At 35.0% G+C, this 24,915-nt stretch overlaps 1 protein-coding gene across 4 annotated transcripts in view; it reads right to left on the minus strand.

Moving 5' to 3' along the window:
- The window catches only part of PPFIA2 (PTPRF interacting protein alpha 2), a 284,919-nt gene that overhangs the window by 118,573 nt on the left and 141,431 nt on the right, over positions 1 to 24,915 (minus strand). For 3 of the 4 annotated variants that reach the window (XM_064419615.1, XM_064419614.1, XM_064419617.1), the window contains one exon: positions 21,749 to 21,811. The exons of the other annotated variant lie outside the window; for it this stretch is intronic. In XM_064419615.1, coding sequence (XP_064275685.1) covers positions 21,749 to 21,811 — 63 coding nt within the window. The remainder of the gene's footprint in view (positions 1 to 21,748; positions 21,812 to 24,915) is intronic. 4 annotated transcript variants of the gene reach the window in all.

Genomic DNA, 24,915 nt, shown 5'->3' on the forward strand with positions numbered 1-24,915 from the left:
GAAATTAAAAGCACACAAAATTCTATTTTGGAGACACTGAGGACATTCAGCTTAAAATCTCCTCCTCTGGATTTTTCATTGTTAAATTACAGCTCATTTCAGGAATGAGTGAGTGAACTAATATCTGCATGGAAAAAGAATGATAGGGGTTTATAATTTCTATTTTAAATTCAACACAAGCTATGTCAACCAATTTGCTTTCCTAAACATTTAGATGTAATTAATTTAGCACAGAAAATCACTATCTACTACAATTATCTCAGAGTTTTAACCTTTTAGATATTAAGTTTTCATCCAATCTGTTGGGGGTGGGGGGGGGGGTGGAGGAAAAAAGATATCTTCTTTCTTGTCGTATTATTCTATCACTGGATATGTTCTTGGAAATTCTCCATGCCTTTTTAAATGACCAAGGATTTATTTTAACAATTTTGTCAGAACACAGACTTCATCCTTGCTGACTCTTATTAACTGAACAAAGTACAAAAGAAATCTGAACATAATTCACTATTTATCTTCTTGATACAGAAAAGTCACAATAAATATTCCTTGATTCTAAAATAGGTTGAATGAAAGATTTTCCCCATTCCTGATAGTGTTCAAGGCCAGACTAGATGGGGCTTACAGAAACCTGGTCTAGTGAAAGATGTCCTGCCCATGGTAAGTGGGGGTGGAACTAAATGATCTTTAAGGTCTCTTCCAATTCAGGTCACTCACTGATTCTGTGATTTAAACACATGGGTTTGGTGTCAGTTGTCTAAAATGTTCATTGTTACATTACTGTTGAAAATGAGAGTTCATTTACACATAAATTTTAGGTTGGACATATACCCTGAAATACTGTATTATAACAGGACCTGGGTAAAAAAAACGGAAATCTGTTTGGATCTCAGGACTAAAATTTTGATCTCTTCATACAAAAAAGCAAAACCTTCAAAACTGTAGAGTAGTCTCTGAATTAGTCTCAAAAATATCAGAGTAGTTTGCACTATGATGTTTGTGTAGAGTATTTTCTGTACTTCTCTACAAATAAATGTAAGCAAAACTGATTTAGTCTCTGTTTTCCATATTTTTTAGGCACTAGATTTTTTTTTTAACACTCCTTCAAAAAAACTGGCTGCCATATGATGTGGGTTGGCCATGTCATGTTGTACTACTTTGGCTTTAATATGAACTGAGTGTTACTGTGACTCAGACCTCGCTTACACAGAAAGGAGTAATTCTTCTTTACAGACAGACGCTCTTCCAGCAGTTCTTACAGAGACATTAATTGTGTTTCAAACTATCAAGGATTTACCAGCACTGGTTTGGGTTGCTTAGGGATCTGCAAGACATCTAAAATTTGAGAAGTAGGCTAAAGTGTCACAACCTGAGAGTTCCATTAATTGACAAAGGAAGACAAAGAGTTGCACCGGGGGAGGTACAGACTGGATGATAGGAAAAAATCTAAGCAGGGAAATGTTGGAATCAATGTTGTTGCAAGTGTTTAAAAAACATGTGTATGTGGCACATGATTTAGTGGTGGACCTGACAGTGCTGGGTTAACAATTGGACTCAATGATTTTAGAGTCTTTTCCAACCACTTTTTGATTATTCTAAGATGACAAAAAGATTTCTGTTAGGTAAGAGAGAGAATTGAGTCTCCTGTTTTCAACAAAGGTAAATTTTTTCTCAGTAGCTGTTACAGTGCAGTGTTTGGGATTTGGAATGAGGATGGTGTTAACAACATGCTGATGATTTGATTATTGGCTAAATTGTGTTAATCATAGGTCAAGGACCCATATTTTTCCTTTTCTCATGCTCTGCCACTGAACAGGTATACCAAAAACACTGGGGAGGAGCACAGCTGGGACAGGTGACCTGAACTGACCAGAGACACCACAGGATGTCATGCCCTGTATGTAAACTGGGAGGAGCTGCTGAAAGGGTAGCTGATCTGGGTTCAGGAGCCTGGCATTGGTCAGCATGTGGTGAGTACATGCATCATTTGTTTTTTTCACATACTTATTCACCATTAGTATTTCACTTTACTTTTGCTTATTAAACTGTTCTTGTTCAACAAATAAATTTTACTTCAATTCTCCTTCCCATTACACCAGGGTGGAGGGATGATACCCTGAGTGAGTGGTTCCGTGGTGTTTCATCTCCAGCTGGGCTGAAAACCATGACATTCAGTAACACGATGGACTTGAGACTCCATTTTTTGATTTTTTTTTTTTTTTCTGAAATGTGGGCAGTGACTGAAGTTTTGAAATGTGTAGCCTTTTACCCACACAGAAGCACACAGTCAATGCTCTTGGAAGAAAGAAAAACATTTCAGAGGCTCAGAGCCCATGTAAATATCTATAAGACTTAATAATTCCAATGCATTCACTGAACATAAAATTGGACAAATGCAGAACTGTTACATAGCTTTCCATCAAGAAGAATTCCTTCCTTAAATAGTCAGTTTCTGAACCACATCAGATTCTGAATTAAGTCTTGCAAATATTTACTTTTTCAGCCATCCTCTTCTGGGTAGAAGACATAATCTCAAGCTAGTAAGTTTCTCTGTGCATGGCCTGATACTGTGAATAAGTAATTTATTTTGATGACTGTGTTCCCACAGTAAGAGAGATATAAATGCGTTTTTGAGAAAACAGAAAAACAGTCAGATACTATTTCAGTACATGAAAAAAAATACACAAAAAGAGCCCCAAAAACTTGTTTCTAGAAAAGAACCCAAATAATAATAGAAAACCAAGGATTATGCTAGATAAAATTTATGTATCTGATTAAGATAATTCAAACTTATTGAATGGATATAAACATTTTGGTGTAGCTTTGTGTCCTATATAACCTGATTTTTATAGAAATATCACCTAAATTCACAAGCTGCATCATGTTACTTTAATGATCTTTTAGAAGAAGAGTACTACAGTATTCAAAATTATATTTCTAATTTCAGTGAGAAAGAAGCTATACATGCATCTGTTTACATGTTAGTTGATGTGACAGCCATTCTAGATAATGGGAAATTCAAAAGTAGTGGGGAGACAAACCACTCTCAGGACTTAGCATGTAATCTGCCTAATTTTTGCTAGTACACCAAATAAAGATTAATTCCACCAGATTTTTGAAGTCAAAGAGAATCTCCATAAGAACATGAGTATTATGGCAATGGCTCAGTTTCTGGCAATGATTTTCCCACACGGAATTACCTCAGGAAGAAATCTGACACTAGAGACAGAAGATATGGGCACAAATATGCCATGGTAGTTTTCGCTTGAATCTAAGACAATAATAATATGAATATAATTAATATAGTTTTAGCAATATAACCACAAGGAGTGATCCATGTATAACCATTTAATCAGTACCACACAGCCAAACACAAACCTCTTTTCCATTATTTCCCAAATTTGCTTGAAATTTGTCACGTAAAATTGTAAATTTTACATGACACCAGCTAAAAAGTGCCCAGTTGGCACTCCTGACTTCTTCACACTTAAATTATTTTTAATGGAAAACTGCTAAATAAAGTATGCAATCTGTTGGCTTTTTAATATTTTTCTACTTCTTCTATTTAAATAATTTAGATTTGTATTATCTGTTGTGTACTGATCTCTAAAATACTGATCTAATGCCTTCTGAACAATAATGTCCACCCAGCAGGTATTAGTCTGTTAAAACACTTACAGTAACAATAAAACAGAAGAAAAAAAGGGGGAAAAAGGCATAATAGAATTAACAACAGATTTTTTTTTTTTTTCTTTTTTTAATCTAGAATTTCATGTGCTCTGTGAGACTCTTCAGATTATAAGAGATGTAAGTTGAAAAAAGCTTAGGAAACTGTCTCAAGCACAAGACAGTAGATGACAAAAATTCACGTTATTTATTTGTAATCCTTAGTATCAGGCTAAAGCCTGATAAAAGCTTGAGACTTCAAAGGACTTGACAGCCTCCACCCCTCAAAAAAAGCAGATACATTAATAATTATAAAAATGTAGCTTTTTAATACTTGTTAATATTTTTATTATAGTGTAGTCAATCCAATTATACCAAATGAGTAATTCTCCTGTATTTATGAACAACAATGAACTTAAAGTCTTTTTTCTTTCGACTTAAAAAAGGCAGATTGAAAATTTAAAGGTCTCTTGTCTTGAGACCATGTAAACTATACTGGTTTGGTTTGGAACAGATATCACAGTGAATGACAGTAACACACCCTGTTACTTTCAAATAACACTAATTGTGTCTTTAGTGCTTTGTTCCTGACTGCTGGGAACACTGAGGCACAGAGGGTGTATTATCAAGTTAAACATCTGTCAGACTAGCACTGAGCAGAGATGGGATAAAACATCACTCATGTAAACATCTGTAAACACAATAAAGCTGAATGTGTAATTCAGGTGTGTGACTTTTAAAACAATCTTATATACAGTGTACGATGAAATGCAGACTCGCTTACATTGTGTATTCAGAAAGTTTTACTATACACACTGGACTGGTTTTTGTGCAAGTATTACTCATGGGCCACATTATGGCAGCACGCTTTCCAGAAGTGGGATGACAGTGTCGTTAGTTGTGACTGTAGGGATTTTTTGATTAAATCATTCTACTGTGGTATGGAAGTGAGTCAGCTGTATAATAAGGGGAATTATACCATCAATTTTTTTTTCCTTTAATAATTAATGCCTTTGCTTTACAGATATTCATACTCTTTTTCTAAAAGTAAATAAATAATTTGCAGATATTGCTGTATGGCAGACTACAGCATATCAATTTTCAAGTGATGCCTTTTAGCATAAAAGTTATTTATACCAATATGCCTTTATTGATTAAATATTATACTGCATAAATACTGATGACAATTTACTGCTCCACAGTTGGAAAATATTTCATCTATCAAGAAAAAAAAATAGCAAAATATGGTCTAAAATGAAAGACTATGACTAGTTTTATTTTTTTTTTTAATTTTGTGGAAAAGGGGATTAATTTTATTCCAATTGATCAGTTATTTATTTTTCCAGATATTTAATTATTTAAGATGTGAGATGGTCATAGAGCAGTAGGATAAGCACACAATAAATTGCTGCACTGAAACACAAGACTACAACCTCCCATTGCCAGCACAGTCTGATTTTATGCTTACCATTCTACTTTTTTTCTTTTTCCCCAAATTTAAAATAAACACAAAGTTATAAAAAGAACAAGGCTTGACAATATGCAAATTATTGAAGTGCTTCACAGACTGTACAATGGCTTCAGCACATCAATGCACACACACAACCCTCATTATAAGGCAGATTGAGGTCAGTACATGGCCCTAAGAAATAACCTAAAATAAATCCTGACAGAGAGGATATATGAAGGGTGACTATAAGAAGTAACACAGACGTACCAGTAAATAGAATATTTCTTTTATTATGATGCTGGATAAGGAATGTGTAACTTTTTTTTTGGTGCCAATTCCAGACTCCTAGTCTAGTTGTTTTTTAGCATTCCTGACTCACTTTCCAAACTTTCCTAGCTTCAATTTGCTTCACCCCAGAGCAACTTATTGTTTTCTTCCAGGCAAACTTGACAAAATACAGGATGACCTTTTCTTCTCTCTCGTTTTGTGTCACTGTCCTGACACTTGTCTCATTCTCTGCTTTCTCAGCATTGTCTCTGGGTAAATTTTATCCATGATCACACATTCAGTTATTATTAATAGGTCAGTAAGTCCCCTGTTCTGATTCAGAACCTAACCTTTTTTACACAGTAAAATCACACTTTTTGCCCTTTCGGAATTTATATCAAATAATTAACATTAAATAATTTAATGCTTTAAATGTATCTAATTTTTCTTACAGAATTTTGCTGTTTTCCAATTTCCAATTTTTCATGAATTTAATAAGTGTAAAACAAAGAAAAAAAGGATGAGAAAAGTGCAAAGATGCTTAATCCTATTATTTTTAATAACTTCCAAACTTCAGAGTGTTGATCATACTAGATTCTAACAAAAAAAAAAAAGTAAAAAGTTGGGGTTTTTTTAATAGATTTTTACAGAATTTACTAAATAACTTTATCCACCAACTGATCTTTTTGTATAAACTATATTTGATCTTTTCCTGGCAAGAATAATTGCTAATATATCCTTAAGGATGCAAATATTAGATGTTCTATATCCAAGCTGGTCACCAAAGAGCAGCAAAAGTGAATAAATGCACTTTTGGGATGTGATTGATCTGTCATTTGTATCTTTTATATCCATTTATATCTTTTGGGTTGCATGGAACTGCACCTTAGAATTCCTTTTTTTTTTTTTTTTTTTTTTTTTTTTCACTCTGTAGGCTTTCTATAAAGACAAATGGAAAAAATACCTCTTCTGCACTCTGGATGGCTGCTTCTGGTCTGACCTGTCCCTGCAGAACTAAAGCTTCACTGTAAGAAGTAAATAAAACTCCCAAATAAAACTGGTGATCAGGGATCACTTCATAATTATAACCCTGGGGGCAATAATCTTACCATCCCTCTTGCCCCTCCAAAAAACCATGTTGAAAATAAAAAATAGAAATTGGTAGTAATTATCCCATTCCTCTAGGTGCTAATGCTCACCTGGAGCCTTATGGTTCTTAGGGAAGACAACAAGACAATTGTCCCAAGTCACAACAAGGTTAAACTGCTGCAAAAGCAGTTCAGTGCAGGCTTAGGAAAACCCTCTGTAAGAATAATTAAGAACAAGGCTGGCCATGCAGGAGCAGTGTGGTGACACACTCTCACTGACAATTGAGGTGAATGTCTGTGAGGGCTTAGGGTCTTGGCAATGGCCAAAAGTGGCATAAATGACATTTGGAAGTTATTTCCATTTTTTGAGCCCATGACAATGAACCTGTATATATGGTTTCACCATGTATACATACATATACTGCATTTACAGATAGTAGCTTCTTGATGTGTGTGCTGGAGATAATTTAAGCCATGGATTTCACTGTTCTGCTTTCTGTTTGTTAACTGGAAACATGTGACTTTTTCTTCATATATTGACTTGCTCTCTTTCCAGTCAGCCCAGCTAAGAGTTAGCTAATCACAAATTACAAATATGCATCTCATGAAGGAATCCCAATTTTGCTTGGGATATACACTGAATCTTGTTTCATACACTGAAATTTTCAACAGCAATGTTTCATTTTGTCTATACTATTGCAATAATATACAACAACTTCAGTGACGAAAACAAGGTAATTAGTCACAGATGTTCTTCATCAGGAAATATGATGAACTGGTAATTACTGACATAGACTTTGTCCTGAGGAAAAATATACAATGTAGTTACAGATGCCAAGAAAACCAAATTAAGGAATGCTGTATTCTATATTAGAAATTGTATAAGCAACAAAGGTATTATTAACCTCTGTGCCTTTGTTGGAAATAAAGGAATAATAAAATGTCTTAAAATGTTAACATTCAGACACTGGCATCTATTTTTTTTAAGATTATAGAGTAGTTGATATAAAACACTCTGATGTTTTCAAATTCTCTTTCTCTCTCTGCTCTCCCTTTCTCCTCCTCCTATTTCTATCTCTATCACTCACATTTAGTGTTTAATAAAATCTGCATTTTTGACTTTGGCACATGAACTTGTTTGCACTTTAATTTGAGCAGAGGTATCTCTTAATAGCCAGATCAGAACAGAGCAGTAGTTCAACACATGAGAAAGAATACTGTTAATCAAGAGCTCTGTAGGACTCCAGTGATTGTGTCCAATACATAAGACATTTACATCAAAATACACCCTCATCAGCAATACATTCTTTAACTGCCCACTGGGCAGGCAGGTGGTCCAGAGGCAGATTCTGCTCAGAGCCCAGGCAATCCATGTATCATTATCCACACCCTGTTATTTAGTCCAGGCATTGACAGTGCCTGTGCAATGCAGGAGAACAGCATGACTTCCAGAAGAACAGTACCCCAAAACTGGGATGTAGTCCATAACATCTAAGAATGGTGAGTTGTCTGTTCTGATGATAAATGCATGCACATCCATGAGTTTTGTAGCATGATTTGCCAGACTTACCCAAGTACATGTATGATCATCTCACATAAACACTACATAATATGTAACTACAAGTAAGTTTTGTTCATTTTTCATATAATTTAGATGACTCCACCTAACACTATCCACATTTCTCCATAAAAAGGAAAAATCAGAAATTTACAGAGATTTATTAATTTTTAAAAGTTCTATTTAAAATATTTACTACATGACTGTGTCAGAGGAAGGTTTGCTACCTAATCTTCACACACACACTTCAGAAACAGCTGGGCTTGTTTGAAGTGTGACAATCACTTTCAAAATGAAATCATATTTGCTGATCCAGGTCTTGTGCTGTAAACAAAAGTTACACTTCAAACAACTCTAGTTGCCTTTGAGGTGCTGCAGAGCTCCCGTTTCTGTTTGAAGTTCAATATCCTACCACATTATCACCAATTCAAGTTACATCTATTCCCTTTTACTACATTGTGTCTACTGATAACTAAACAAACACACATGATAATGTTCAGGACAGAGTATGTGACAACTTTGAGCTCGTCTGCTCAGGAAAGCTCTGTTTAGGATTACAGCTACCAGCACAAAATATGATGGAGTCATATGAAGGGGATAGAAAATAAAAATTATCTTTCTAAGGCAGTATGTTAGTGAAATTCATGCACAATCACAAATGCACACATACAAACTATTAAATATTCCCACCAGATATGTTTAAATCTCATAAAAAAGCTAGACCTAGACTACCATAGTCACACAAATCCTGCAGAAAATCATACCTCACCAGTTCTCCATTCTCTAGGAATGTGTGTGCTTTCCCACTAATGAAAAAAACCCCACTGGGACTTAGTCAAGTGTAGTAACGAAAACAGCTAATTACATCAATCATGTTATATTTCACAAACTTTGATTTAGAACCATAATCCTCTCAGTCTGAAGCCCTAAAATCTGTGCCATCCCAAAAAGATAATTATCTAGAAAGTATTTAGCATACAGCAAAATTATGTGGGATATTTCTGTTTCAGGCAGACACCTAGCTCAGTACTTGTACATTTATAATGTTTGACAAAGGCTGTGACAAGGAGAAATGAAAGAATCCCAGGAATAAGAAACAAAGTAGTCTCTGGAGAAGACTCCAGAGTCTCTTGTTTCCACCTGATGTCTACATCCCACAAAACTCTGCCCATAAAGCACTGTCTCACTTGTAGCCATGCACCCACAACTCAGCCCAGCCTCAGCTCTCTCACATGTACCACAGCTACCTCACAGCTTGTCTGTAAACCATCTCTGGGTAATCTGGCACGAAAAGTCCCTCTCTGGGTGCTAAACCAGTTTGGAAAGGTAATGAATGCTTCAGTAAACTTGGGCAGAGCCCTCTGTGGTGCCTCGACCTGCTTGATGAACTGGAAATCTGCACTGGTGTGCCAAAACGCTTGCTGCCTGTGCTATATTTAGCATGTAACCATCACATTACTAAAAGTCCTAAAGATATTTATGTAGGTAGTCATCTATTTTAGCACTACTGGCATACAAGAAAATCAGTTCACATTACAGAACTGGAGATAACACCTTGCAGCACCTCTTTTCTTCTCATTTTTTTTTAATCAATTGGTTTTCAGTATTCTCTAAATCTGTGTCTTGTCTGGAATTTCCATTTCTAGCCTTTATTATCTAAAATTTTATTAGCATTGTTATGAGAAAGTAATTTTTATTTAAAATGAAATATACAGGTCTTGTGCCCTAAGAAAGAAATGTATTCTATGTACTTAAATTCTTTACATTTTGGAGTTATTTTTCAGCTGCATTCAGTGGGGGAAAAAAAAAAAAAAAAAAAAAAAAACCAAACAAAAAAACCCCAAGCAGACTAAAATAATTAAAGTGCAGTGACAGCATTTCAGTGTTCATTACCCCCTCAGATCTTTATGGAAAAAAACACAATCCCCCTCCACTCCCCAAACTAAGGGAACACCAAAGCATTACAATCATATCAAAATACTTTCTCAGCTCAAAAAACCCCACCTTCTCAGGCACGAGAACAGAATGAGGAAATTTTGCAAAAACAGAGGGCATAAAAAGGCTATCCATCTTTGCACTTTATATACACAGACAAGTGAGCCCATGATTGTAGAAATAAAATACTTGAGAACATCCTTGCCCATGTTGAGCTTTGCATAAAGTTTTATTTTCTTTTTTGCCTCGGGGTGCTATTCAAATTGATTTTAATTTTTTCTACAAATCATGTGGAGATTTTAAAAAAATTGTCTATTATTGCATAGCTTATGTAAAACTGTATGTACGTATGTGCATGCAGCATTCACTAGATCTTCAGATAACATTATGCCTAGGAACTTACACGTCTCCTAATGTTTAAATAAAAAGTTAATTAAATTTCCTTTACATTATTCTCTGAAGACCTCCTCTGTAATAAGTGAATATTATTTCATGGATATCTTTATAAAACATTTAAAAACAAGTCTGTGGTTTGTTTATCAGAGAGCTAATGAGGTAATGGACAGATTCATTCATATGATTGATGCCTTCTTCACCCTTACTCTGTGCAGTATCATAATTTTTGTTTTATATGTTGATGAAATTTTATTAGGACTTCTGTATTCCAGAATACTTGTTCAAAACCATAAATTTTAGAAACTTCATCTTTATTATCTGAATGTGGTTAACTGAACTTGTTAAAGAAAAAGGGAGAAATGCATATACAAATTGCTTAATGTTGTTTTTGTTCTTACAAGAATATTTGTTGTAATTTGCAATATTGCTAATTCTGCATGATCAATCAATAAACCTCTACCTTGAAATGAAGCTCAGAGAAGACAAAGATGATAAACCCATGAAGCTTAAAAAAGAATTCTGGATGTAGCCACAGATATCATATAGGAATTCACCTCAACACCAAGGGGACCAGTGGGTGGCCTTTATTGCAGATAAGGCTGTGTCAGTTGAGAGTCACCTCGTTGTGTACATGGACTTCCCTAAAATAACAGAAAACCTTATTTTCCTGAGCCAGTCAGATCAGCATGGGGAAGCTGTATATATAGCTCAACCCAACAATTATAAATTATTATATATACTGAGAAAATAGCAAAAGTGACTTTGAAGAGAGCAACAGGTTTAAGCTGAATTCAACCTATGCATTCCCTTCCAGCAACCAGAATTGCCCAGTGTAATGATTTCTATGTCTCTTTCAATCCCATGCCTACAGAGCTTTGGCAAGTTGGAATAATACTTGGAAACACTTTCTCATTGAGGCCAAATATACTGAGCATTGTCTTTGGCTGATCCAAGTGAAAATAATAAAACTTTTCCTTCAGTTCTTATGCTGTAACGCTTCAGGTAAAGAAAAAAATTATTTCGTATTAAGTAATTTTTATAAATTTGCACTAGAAACCCTACCTCAAGGCCTATTTCATCCTACTGTGTGATAGCACAAAAAGGTATGCTTTCTTTCCAAAGGAAGTTAGAAACCAAGTATAAAAAAAGAAGCAGGAAATTGAGAGGGACAAGGCAGAGACAAAATGACAGATAATCGGCTTCAGCTACATAATGCATAATCAATTTTCCTGGTAAATCAACTGGAATGGGAAAAGACAGACATCACAGCCACCTGGGTTGACAAACAAATAGCAACCCCTTTGGAGAGCTGCATTATACAATTTCATACAGCAGCATCTAGACTTTGCTAGGTCTGTGTTCTGTGGTGTGTATGCTCTCCTTCAGTGCTTTGATTGCTGCCACTTCCTTTACAGAGTTTTGGACCACCGACATGGACCATGTCAATCTTGAAGTCAAAATAACATTGTGATTAAAACCATAGGAAATGCATTCTTCCTACTTCTGAGGAATAGTAAGGTCTTCTTTCCAGCAAAATGAAGCAGCTCTTAAAAGTGCATTGAACTGCACACAGGAAAGCAAGCAAACAAAATAATGGCAGAGACATGAACAGTAACTGAAACCAATGAGAATAAAATGAAAATATGCAAACAGCAACAGTCTGTAATTTGCAAGTTGCAGCAGGAGCTGTCCACATGAGTGGCAGAATCAAAAAACTACTCTGCAGATGGCTCTTGGATCATCTGGTTGATATTTAAGACTCAAGATGTCCTGCAGGTCCTTCTAGTCTCCCTCACTGTGCTAGGAATTTCCAAGTTTTTTGCCACAGCATTGACCCTTACCTTGCTTTCCGTGTCCTGATCTTGGGCACATGCTTTTGCTCAGGTTAAATAAGCTCATTTTTACAATCAGAACACTCCATCTGCTCTGTTTACAGCTGGAGAGTGCATGGTAACACCAGCTGTGACAGGGATAGTACAAAGAAGACCTCATCCTTCGTTTCCTCTCTAGAGTAAAGAATGAAATCACAGTTTGCTAGAGGGCAGTTCTTCATAAAAATTTAACTTTCCACAGAACTCTGTATAAACCTTTTCTGTTCCTCAGACATACTAATAAATGAATAACCACAAAAATATCATAATTTTGTCATGTGGGAACAGAATATTTCAAGGCAAGGCCATGAAAAGGAGAGAATTATGTGCCTTCAGGGATACCTTTGGAGTATTTTGGACTAGGTAAAAAATAGAAATACAGTTCACACATCCACGCTTACTAAAAAGGAATTATGCCACAAGATAGCTCCTGAAAGGAACTATCCCCTTAAGGCATATTTTCTTTGTAGAAGTAACTAAATCTATTGAATGATGAAACCATCCCTAGGTGTATGTGACCTGGACAGCTGGTTCTGGAGTTGGACTTAAATGAGATCTTGAAACTCTACCATTATAACAGCTTGGTCTTGTCCCCAAAGGGATCTCAGAACAGGAAAATTAACAAGAATGCCACACTACTTTTGGGCAGGAGGTCATGAGACTAGACTGACAGACCACGTCACAGAGATCACATCTTAAATGTCAATTCAGAAATACTAAACAGATTCTGACCTCTTAATCCTAATTTTACCCTTCATCTGCTTTTACTAGTTTCATTTGGACTTGGGTTCTGAGTTAAAACAGATCTAAACGTGTGAGAAAAGAAAAATGAGGAAAAATTACCAGGTGACTGCCCAGACCCGAGACAGACGTTCTATCTACAGTCCATATAATTTATGACAAACTCATGTTCTTTTAAACAGCCAGGCAGGTAATTCACATATTGATTAACTGGATCTGATAGCAAAAAAATACATACTGAAAAACTGCATCTTTTCAAATATAGCTATCAATCAAAATTGATTCATTTCCAAGATAAATATTGATGTTTACCCAATATTTTAAAATCAATTGAGTGGAAGTGGTTAGTTCTCTGTCTTGATCTGCTCTAAGAGAAATATCAAAGACATTGTTTATGGAACAAATCAAAATGCATTATGAAATTGGAGGATGAAATTTTTAAGAAGAAAACTATTTCAAAGACTACAGTTCCTAATAAAGCATTGTTAATGATATTTTCAAGAAATAGTAAAAAATTCTTCTGAAACTAAATAAAAATGCAAAACTCCTTTTGTATGACTGCAAGAAGAATTAGACCTTAAGCTTAATCTAATTACATTTAATTAATTTCTTAATGATTTTTCTCTATCAAAATAGTGGGTCAAAGAGACCAGGGCCAAATTTTCATCTGATGAAAATGAGCAAAATATATTGAAATCAATACTCAACTACTTACATAATTCACCAGAAAAATTAGACCATTTTAGAGCTACTTCTCTCTCTTTCGAAACCCAGTAAGACTTTGGCAATGCGCACAAGCTATTTTTATTTCTTTGATAATTTTGCAAAGTGGAAACAGTTATGCTTCTATGCTTATAACCTTGTCACATTTTTGCTTCCCTTCCCCCTCTTCCTAGCAGGGATCATGCCCTTCAAGGGGAGGCACAGAATGATCTCATGACAAGAAGATATCAAGGACTTATGAAAGGAAACCAGCCTCCCAGCACATGCTCTGCATCTAAATCCAAGCTGACATCCAGACTTTGAAATACCTTAACTGATTCAATTCTTCAGAATTGACCTATCTATTCCTCAAGTGCAGTATTATCTGAATCCATAAACCACAGCAAAAATTAAAAATTGGTTTAGATCATCACCTGGAGAATGTGGTCATGGAGAGGACAGAAAAAATGAAATAAGGCTATTCATTCAAACATATTTTTCAAAATTAGTATTTAAAAATGAAGACACTAATTACTTTATGTAAAATTTCTTATGATTTCTTACTATCCAATTTCAAGAATTATATTAATACTACTTGGAAACCAGAAATTTAGAGGCAGACTAATCCTGAGAAGCTTTTAAACTAAGATCAGAAAAGGATTATTTTTTCCATTTGAATAAAATCTGCAATAAGTTCAATTGCAATAATAATAAAGTCGAGGAATAGCTGAATATGAATCAAAAGATGTCATGGTAGTAAAACTTATGCATTATTTTTCTCAGGAATAACCTATTCATATATAAAAGTACATATTTAAGAGAGAGAAAGTTAGGCAGATCATAGGATGCTCTGCTAGAACTATCTTCACTAGGCTTGCTTTCTGCTCACTTGTCCCAAAATGTGTTTCTTTTTTTCCTGTTTCACTATTAAATATGTATCTTATTTCAAATCACCTGCCTTTTCATATTTCTCTCTTATCCTATAATTATGCCTTTTCCTCCATAAAATATGAGACAGGGAGTAGTGAAACAAGAAGCCAGATGATGCTAGCAATTTGATATTGCTTGGTGTCTAAAATGTGTAATCTGGGGAATAGAGCTATCAAGATCAAAAATAAATATTTTATGTAATAAATACAATAATTAGATATACGAAAGATCAGACAAAAATAACTGATGGATGATAAAACTTTCCAGAAGTTTTTTTTTGGGGGGTGTTTTTTCCTTTTCGGGCTTGTTTTAGTTGCTTTGATTAAAAGGCATCTATATGTTAATCAGAAGAGAGTTGCAAAATTCATTTTATCACTACCTAGGTAACTTATTAGGCTTAGTACATATGAATGAAATAAAAATGATGTAATTCAAAGGTCAGGGGAAACTCAAAATCTACAGAAGGATCATATTGCTCTTTCTGGGATATTTTTTTGCAAACAAATTACTTCACATTGTAGCAGTATGAGAATATAAATGCACCATTGGAAGGAGAGTTTCTCTAAACTTCTTTTAATGGGTTGTCATTAATGCTCAAAGAAAATAACTATGTTGTATTTTAGATAGACTGTCTAGAGTTCTCACAGTATTTTTTTCTGCAGGCATTTCCTTTGGGAAACTGAAATCAAGTTTAATCCTTGCCTTAATATTATATTCCATCATTACTGTACAAAGCATTTGGGCATTATCAAGCCAGGCACTTCCTTGAGGCACCAAGGAAACTCAGGACACAATCTTTGGTGCAAGCTTTTTCCTCTGGTCTGTCACTTGCAATATCAGTACACTTTCCAATTACTTCTAACTGCAGTCTGCTGTAAGCATGAAATAAATGCTTAAGTAATACTGACCTTTAAAATAATTCCTTTTTTTTCTCAGGGCATGTTTGTTTCTCCTTCTAGAGGACAACTATTAGCAACTTAATAAAGAAGAACTATTGGCTGGGAAAACAATTACAACAAAATTTCCACCTTACCACTCAAAATGTAATATATTGCTATATATAATTACAGTAAAAGGGGTGAGAAAAGTGTAAGAGTGTTATTTAAGTGCCAGTACCAGGATTACTGTTGTCTAGAAGCCGTGCTCTTACCAGAGATTTGAGTGGTTGAACTAGCAGTTAGGGCCTTTCCCTTAAAATATTTAATTAAGTGCAGTATATAGCTTGCTGTGACATTGATTATTTCACTGACTTGGAATTAATCCGTAAGTCTAAGGAGTTCACAAGTATATTTAATAATACAACCTCTATAAATTTCCAGAGTGGAATGAATAATTTTCTCATCAACATGTTAGATATGCCTGATATACAGCATCAAATCTGGGCTGAACAGAGAGCTAGAAGTAGAAATGTCCAGATCACATGACAAGTGCCACCTATTATACCATCATTCAGAGTTTCCTCTGCTGGAACTCAAGATACCTTAGGAGGGGGCACCACTTCAGGCCTCTCTGAGACATCTTTCCAATAAAACTTCACATTTCCATGAAAATATCTGCCTTTTCAGTTTTCTGGACAACTGTGCCATTGAAATTTCCTTCTCCTCCCTCTCAGATCTGTTCCTCCCCCATACACACCAGCCCCAGTTCTCACTGATGTCTCTGATCCCCCACCAGCTTCCACACTCCATGCTTAATGAGTCATAACTATTTCCCCCCTTCCAGTCCATGGCTGCCCTTTTCAATTTAATTATTTGCTTATTCTGGTCCAGGAACTTCTCCCCTGGGAGAGCTTCCTCCTCTGCCTCCCCTTGGTTCCACAACAGCATCACAGCAGCAAGAAAAGTTCCCAGCTTTGCTAAGCAAAAGCTGTACACAATAAACATTGCATATTTCTAAACACAGATATAATCTCAATCTGAGGTGATTTATTTTTCACACATCTTGGCATGGGTGGCATTCTTTTATTCTTTCAAAGGAATTTGCCAACTGCCTTTTGCCAAATGAGTTATTTCCTCACCATTAACAGATGATAGCTCTTCTGTACCCCTCTTCTGCAAGACAAATGCAAATTGCAGGAGAGAGTAAAGCAAAGTATCTAGAAGCATCATTGTTATCTAGAGAATTATTTCCTGTACATTAGATCCCTGCTATGAAAAGATTTTGTCCCACCTGCTTTCTGTGATAAGGCTAAGATTTTTTTCTCACTAATAACCCAAAGGAAAAATGTTACCAAACCAATGAAAACATGCTCTTCTCCCCAAAGCATAGTTCTTTCCATATCTAGATCTTCCTTCTGTGGCTATAGGAAGCTACAGTCTCTGGTGTGGAATAACTTAGATATCATCTGAGAATTGTTTCTTGCAAATCCTGCTACAATTCTGAATTCCTGATTTCCATTTTGCACTTTCCAATCTCTCAAATCAATGCATTGGGCCTGAGTCAGGCCGAGTGCTGTGGGAAAGCGTTGGAATGCCTGTAAAGCTATGCCAGGACACGATGCTGTGCATGTGAGAGCATTGCCAGGAGGGTGCTGCCACATACTTGAGGATGAGGACACCCCACTGTTGCCAAGGCGTTCATTTGCCAGCAATACATCTCCCCAGTTGAAAAGCATTGCTGCTGTCTCTTTCTAGCTCCTGATTTAACACACTTGGCACAGCTGGCCCAGCAGCAGACCTGCCAGTGGGTTGCCTGTCATGAGATCAGAAGCAGAAATGCTTGGCTGCACTGTGAGATTTGCTGGCCCTGTGGCAGGGAAGTGAGAGGTGAGGGCCAAACATGCTGGAAATACAGAGCTGTACAATCACTGTCTCTGAGAAGAAATCAAAATTGCTTTTCCTTTTGCAAATTTATTTGTGAATGAAGGAACTCCCAAAGACTTTAAACTATGGAGTTTATGAAAAACTTGAGAAAAGAAACCTGCCTGCAATTTTTCTCCTTCCATGGACATAAGTAAGACACCTATGTGTCAAGAGGGTCTGAAGCTTGAAGTGTCAGGTGACCACACAAAAATGAGTTTCTAGCTTCAAGTGGTAGATCACTGTTTGGTAAATCCCTGGTTTCTATAAAGGTGGAAAATGAGCTGAAGCAGCTGAGCTGAAAGTTCAGTGTGCTTTCATAACAATCTGAGAAATGTTGGAGGCCTGCAATTATATTTTGGCATCTGACTTTTTTCTTCCTATCTGTAGCAGTTCAGTTTTTCCTCTTGATCTCAGAAATGTTCCCAACATAGAAAAAAAATTCTGCTTCAGAATAAACGCATAAGGCTACAATTTAAGGAAAAGACATGCTCAATTTAATCAAATGAACAAACTTATGAAAAAAAGCAGGATTTAATCCTTGATTAAAAAAACTTGGAAGTACAGTTTTATTTTTGTATAGGAGGAAAGGAAATATGCTGATATTTTAAGGCATCTGTATATTACCAACACTTTCATCCTCTGCCCCCTCCTTACTGCAACCCTCTCAAAAACCCTTCTGATATAAAGAACTAAGATTGCTGATGGATGAAAACCAGCAAGTTTATAAGATGCTGCATAACTGCTGAATTTGTCAAAATATAAACAAATTGCTGTTTTCCTACAGAGCTCCTGTATAAAATGTCTATAGATATTCTCTACATGTTGGCTTAAGCTATAAAATAATAATAAAAAATTGAGGTCAAAAATTTAAGCACATTAAGCTTTGTAATGAATAAAAGTGTCTACCCAGAAAAAGCAGTCTGAATCACATATGCTGGAATTGAAAAGACCCAGCATTTCAGAGTACTTACACTCTGAAACTTCCAACTAGCTCAAAGAATTTCTGAAGGTGTGCATCTCTTTAGACAAAACAAATGTGGCTTTTCCATGAAAGAGGAGTGTTACAGCTGATGGTTCAAGAACAAGATGCATTGTGTTTGCACTTGATTAAAATTAAATAGTTTTCTTTCCAATTATGTACAGTGAAGCATGTCTTCATTTACTATATAGCTCAATTTTGTTTTACAAAAACACAGATTCAAGTTCTGTTCTGAATAAAGAGACACAGCATGGTTAGTATCTGTTACCATTTTGTTTTGTATTTTTCTGTTTACATTTTCACTGTGGACCTTAAAGAGCTGTAAAGAAAAGAAGCATTAGTGCTGCAATTTTGCAGAAGCTCAGGGTCAGGCAGCCACAGCAACTGTGTCTGCATACAAAGTGTCTTGTCTTTGTCTGTGCACTGCTTGCTGTCATTATGGGACGGCACTGAGTTATCTCAGTATGATAGGCTGCCCTAAGTGACTCTACATCCAGCAGTAATGTTATCCAGCCATTTTATAATGTATGTGTACTTTAAGCTTGTATCTACTAATATTCTTATTAAGCAATGGTGTTTATGATGTATACAGCAATTGGAGTGGTTGTTTAAAGGCCAATGTATAAAAAACCACAGATAGCTAGACAGACAGACAGAATAATGATTTGGGATATCTTGCATGAAAGACAGAAAACCTAGCAGTTAATATCCTACTAAACAATACAGAGGAATCTGCAAAGAATTTTATTATTGTATATAATATCCATTTCTTCCCTCAGCTTCTGCTGCATGACCAGTTGGTAATAATGAACAATAGAAAACAGAAAGTTTATGTGGGAATAAATGTAAATTAAAGTCTATAATTATGAGGGTGAAAACTTCACAAAGCAACAGCACATAGATTAGAACTCTTAATATGTGGGAACCTGTCCACAAAGTTGTACTGTGAAAACCACCATAATAGCTGAATTCTCAATTTTGAATACATTGCAGCCTCTTCCTGAGCTTCAGCTTTATTGCAAGACTTGCAGTGTGTTTCCATTAATCAAAATTACATACTACAAACCCCTTATATCTAAAAACCTGTTTACATTTGTTACTAATAACATTAAGAAATGTTACTCACGCTTAAGAAAGCTTGTTTAATATTTTAGCATATTTGTCTCATGAAGCATCTATGTTTTCTTTATGGTTTTAGAATTTCAAACATTGCTTCTATATAAGTAGTTCTAGAAATATATTTTGGGTGTGAGATTAGGAGCCAGAAAAGCCAAACCAAATGTATTGTGCCTTTTTGACTAAGTAACTGAGGTTTGTAATTAATTACAACTTATTATTAATGCCATGTAATTAAAATGCTGAAACAGTGCAACATATACTGATTGAAAATGTTATGGTTTTGAGGCTATCCTCTGTAGTAGTTATCCCTTTTACAATAAGCAGAAGCTGTGCTATTCACAGTAATTACATGAAACATTTCACAATAACGTAGCCCAATAATTGAAAATTTACCAGGCATTCAAACAATTTGAGTTGCAGATTTGACAGTCTTAGTGCCCACCATTAAAACTATGGTTCACACAGGTAACTGAGAGGTTGGCATTGAATGGAATAAAAGAAATTATTTACTTAATTTTGTACTTGTAAAATAGAACTGACTCGCCTTCCTGTCTTCCCTTCAAGGTGCTGGGTGAAAGGCTGAGTGCGGATTTCCACTTGTTGCTCTTGCTCAAGTGCATTTGGATCACTTGTAGGTATTGATACGGATTATATTCTATCTCTGAACAGGATTCTTTTATAAATAACAAATTTTGGTGATTTTTAATTACAAATTCAAAAATCACAGATTAATAAAATGTTTTGGGTTGGAAAGGACCTTAAAGAACATCTAGCTCCAACCCCCTGGCCACAGGCATGGGTACCTTCCACTAGAGCAGGTTGCTCAAAGAAAATTAAAAGATCACAAATCATTTTGAAGTAATAGCATGGACTTCTATAACTAAATTGGAAATAGTGCATTTTTCCATGCTCATAATTCCTGCCATATTATTGTCTCTCTATATTACTAGCTATTGTCTGTCTACATCACTAGCTTCCATTACAAATGGTACAATTTGCAAACTGGGATACTAAAGTTGCACTAGAGAAGGTGAAGTCATGCTAAAAATCCAGAAGAGATTGGAGATTAATCATACACTATGTAGTGAGGAAGGGTTTTTCCTTCGCAGAGAAGCAAGAATGAAAATGGAATCAAACAGTACAAAAACATAGCCAAGAATTTATAATATTGATCTATTCCAGAAATGTATGCAGAAATCCACAATTATTCAGATGGTCAGGTGCAGTATCTTCTAAAAATGCAGTGTAAAAAATTTCTCTGTGTTCCCTTAAAAGCACTCTCCAGAAAGAATAGTTTGAAATTATTTTCCCACAATGGGAGGACAAATTAACTTCTTACTAATACTAAATCACAGGATTTTCTCTTTTAGATATTAGTTACTTTAACTAGACTATGCTTGTTCTTTGGTTACTTTCTATATCTTCAAAAAACTTAAGGGGATGGAAGCATTTATTCAGAACTCCGTCTGCCAGTTCCCCTATAAATATGATAATCTTTAGTTGAAAAATAAATTAGTAAACACATTACATGATAAAAAATAGCTTCTATAAAAGTCAAAGCCACAGTCTTTTCTCAAGTGTACGTCCCAATTTTCATTAATGTTTCCCCATTAATGTATAAGAGTTCAATTTTGTCCCAATGACTTTCCATTATCTAAATAGTTTTGGTCTAAAAAGACAAATTACTTATTATACTACAAGTGAATAATTTGCTTCTTTTCTTAACCAGATATATCACTAATTCTACCTTTGATAAGCAATTATAACTCGTCCCTCCTTCTATTTTAAGTCATAGTATACATTTGCCTAAGTAATGAAAATGAAATTACATACCTTCCACAATTTATTATTACACATCTTCATATCAAAATGCAATTTAGGACAAGGTTAAGTAGAATAAATATAGCCTCTCATTGCTTTCCTCATTTTGTTTATTGCTGTTCCACTGATTTCAACTGACAGGAGCATTGAGCTGGCTGGGAAGCAAGGTAAATGCAGAAGGAACTATGAATATATTATCATCACCTTTATTTAGCTGCACCATTGAACTGTATAGAAAGAAATCACAGCAATTTGGGAATTTTGATAGGCTGAGACCTCACTTGTAGTACAATATTCATTGACCCTGAAATACACAATGTGAAGTAACCTCGGGATGCACAAGTTTCTGTGGGCAACAAAATATCAAATTCACATAAGGAGGCTTCACATTTAAATTACGCAAAAAACCAAGATATTTTGAACATACATTAGGGCAGGATATGGTCCTTTGAATGTTATTCTCAATGCTCGTACCAGCAGCAACCGTCATCTGCAAAAGGGGGCAACAGAGATTCTGCTGAATGGAACAAAATTTTGTACAGTACTACAGTATATTTAAATTACACCATACTAACAGATGAACGCGATAATTCGAACAAGCTTATCCAAGAGAACACTGATGTGGCTCAACTGAAATTCACATAAAGAAATTGAAAGTATTGTTACATCTCCTGGCTCATGCTGGGAACAACCAAATGGTAGATCACTTTGGTGTTCTGCACTGTGCTCACACAAGTGGTCTCTGAAGCACTGAACAGTCTGATAACCAGGGAGAAATAATCCCAGCTCCATGGCTGATTTTACCTGAGGTCTCTACATAAAGCAATGTTACTGCTTTGCGTGGTTTGAAGAAAGTAGGACCTTCTTCCCCATATTTAAATGTCTTATGAAAAAAAAAATCAAAATAAATAAACCTATCAAATTATTGGGTACAATTTACCTGCTAAATTGATAATTTTTTCATGCTAAGACTTCCTTCTTGCATCAAACAATCATAAGAGTATAAAAATAGTAGGAAAGGAGCTATCTGCATTTTAAAAATCTGGAAGCCCCTTCAGCTTCTCAAGAACATATTTTAGCATTGTATGCTATTTTTCCTCCTTTTTATAACTTTGTAATTTATTTCTGCAGAGCCCAATAAATAACAATTTTCTTTAGACAGATCTTGACAAATAGGCAATCTGACCAGGTGGTATTTCTTCAGATTTCAAAATTTACTTCAGAAGAAATTAACAGCAGACATTTTTGACAATTCCAGATGTAAAAAACCCAGCATTTCTAGACTAAACCTTTAAAGAATTTCTTTCCACTGCTGAGAGCATATGTAACAATACATACAATGTTCATGCTAATTATAGTTGAGCTTAATAATTTCTCAAAGTAAATATTGACCTAAGCTTTATTTCTGCGATTATTTACTAACTCAATAGAGTAAACCTGGTATTTAAAGCAGGCAAAATTCCAGCATTTTTGGATGCAAGTATTCTTAAAAATATGGAAAACACAGCTTATTGAAAGATGTGTTTTACAGTGAATTGACTATTATAATTTGTGGAAGTTAAGCCTGACTGTATATTACAACTTACTTTTGCAGTAAACAAAAAGTGCACATTATCAATATATTTAACAACAGCCACTGGCAGGTATCTACATCCATCTATCTTCAAATTACAAATTTGCAATGATCCTCCCATTTTGATTTATGACAGTTTTAAATACTGGAAATACTTTTAAACTATCAGTCTTTTAAAGAAGAATTATGCAGTCATATTAAAAAAAAACCAAACCCTTGAATTTCAAGAAAAATTCCCTGTATGCTGACAAGTTCTAAACTTGTTTCTGTCAGATTTCTCTTCTTTAGATATACAGCCTTAAATATTTGAAAACAATTTTATAATGCGATTCTCTTCACTTAAAAGATATTTCACTTTATAGAGAGCAGCAACTTTGGAAACAATAATTTCCATGCAAACCAACTTGATGTTAATCTATGTATCATGTTCAGATGTATTTACACCACCACTGTTCCAGAATTTTTTAAGGAAAACACAATATATATGATATCAGAATGGCACTGATTTAAATAAACAATATTTCAGCACAAGTAAACACACACATTATAAATTTTACCCATTCAGTCTCGTGCATCTTAGTTTAATCATGGTTCAATGGTTCATAAATTATATCTCAGTGTGTGTGTATATATATATATACACACACACACACACAGAACTACTAAAAAATGTTGAAACAAATTCATCAGGATTAATGTGTAAATAAGTCACAAGTTTTTTCACATTTTCATTTCCATATGTCTGATATATGATTTTTCTGAGAATTTTGCACTTATGTTTAAAAAGGTAGATCTACTGTATACTTTTGACTGCTGCATCTGAGCTCTATTAACTAATTTATTCTTGCTGTTCACCACTGGTAACAGCAATATTCTCTGAGTAACTTTATCATAATTTTTCAAATTACCTTGTCGACAATTTTCCCCCTCTTTCCCCTCGTAAAAGTGGGGAATACCCACAAAAGACATAGTGACAAAAGGTATAAAATTAATTCTGTTTAATTAAATTCTAGCATCTGATGGGGATTAAGTCCAGTATTTTGACTCTTGGGAAACTTAACATAGTTGGAAATGAGTGATCACTGATACTTCAGTGCTGTAAGGTTATTTCCTTATAGCCACAGTTCTTTCCTATCCAAAAGGTCAAGTGTAAGAAAAATGAGATAAAAACATTCCATTAAAAGTATAAAATTTGTGCATGAATTCTAAAATTGTTTTTCTTCAAACAATGTATTTTGAGGAAAATGCATCACATTGTTGTGAAGATTTTACTGGCAATCATTGGAGGTACAAAAATCTATGAAAGAGTTATGCATTGTAAGTAGTGCAGCAATTCCCATTCATGCATGTTGATGAAATATTTGTTCCATTCAGGAATGCATCTAATGGTATAGCATCAACTTAGTATTTTGTACCTTAGAAACTACAACATATTTGAATTAATATTAATGACACTTCCTATTACTGTTTGGGCTTTCTCCTTTGGAGAATGTTTAACGGAGGAGAAAATTAAAGTTTAGCAGAGGAGAAAATAGGGTTAAAAGGGAGACAAAATTCTGAAAATGAATCTCTAGAACATGCATATATTCTAGGTTGGGATGAGCACTTTGGTTACTCTTTGCTGTAAGCCACATGCATGGGACAGATCCTCAAGCTGTATCTTACTGATGGACTTAGAAATGTTTCCAGTCTCCTCTTCATCTTTCTTTTGGATTTCCACATAGAAGAGCCTTGTGTGAGGCTGTGACACATCTGAAAACATTTTCAGAAAATGCACTGCCTAGTAAATGCCCTCTAGGTGCATACACAGCCATGCTGCACCTCCTGGAGTTCCCAAGACCACGTGAGGCAATAATCACAAATAATGGCACACATGCAGAAAACTAGGCTGGCCTTTCACAACCAGATGGAAATAGTGACAAAGGATGTATGAGACTATAATTTCCAGTTTCTGTGGAAGCAATAAAATTAAATGAAGTTTTACCTAATTTCTCTAAATTACACTTTGAGAATTAGGTCAA

The sequence above is a fragment of the Passer domesticus genome, chromosome 5, assembly GCF_036417665.1.
Source record: "Passer domesticus isolate bPasDom1 chromosome 5, bPasDom1.hap1, whole genome shotgun sequence".
In the NCBI taxonomy this organism is placed as follows: Eukaryota; Metazoa; Chordata; class Aves; order Passeriformes; family Passeridae; genus Passer; species Passer domesticus.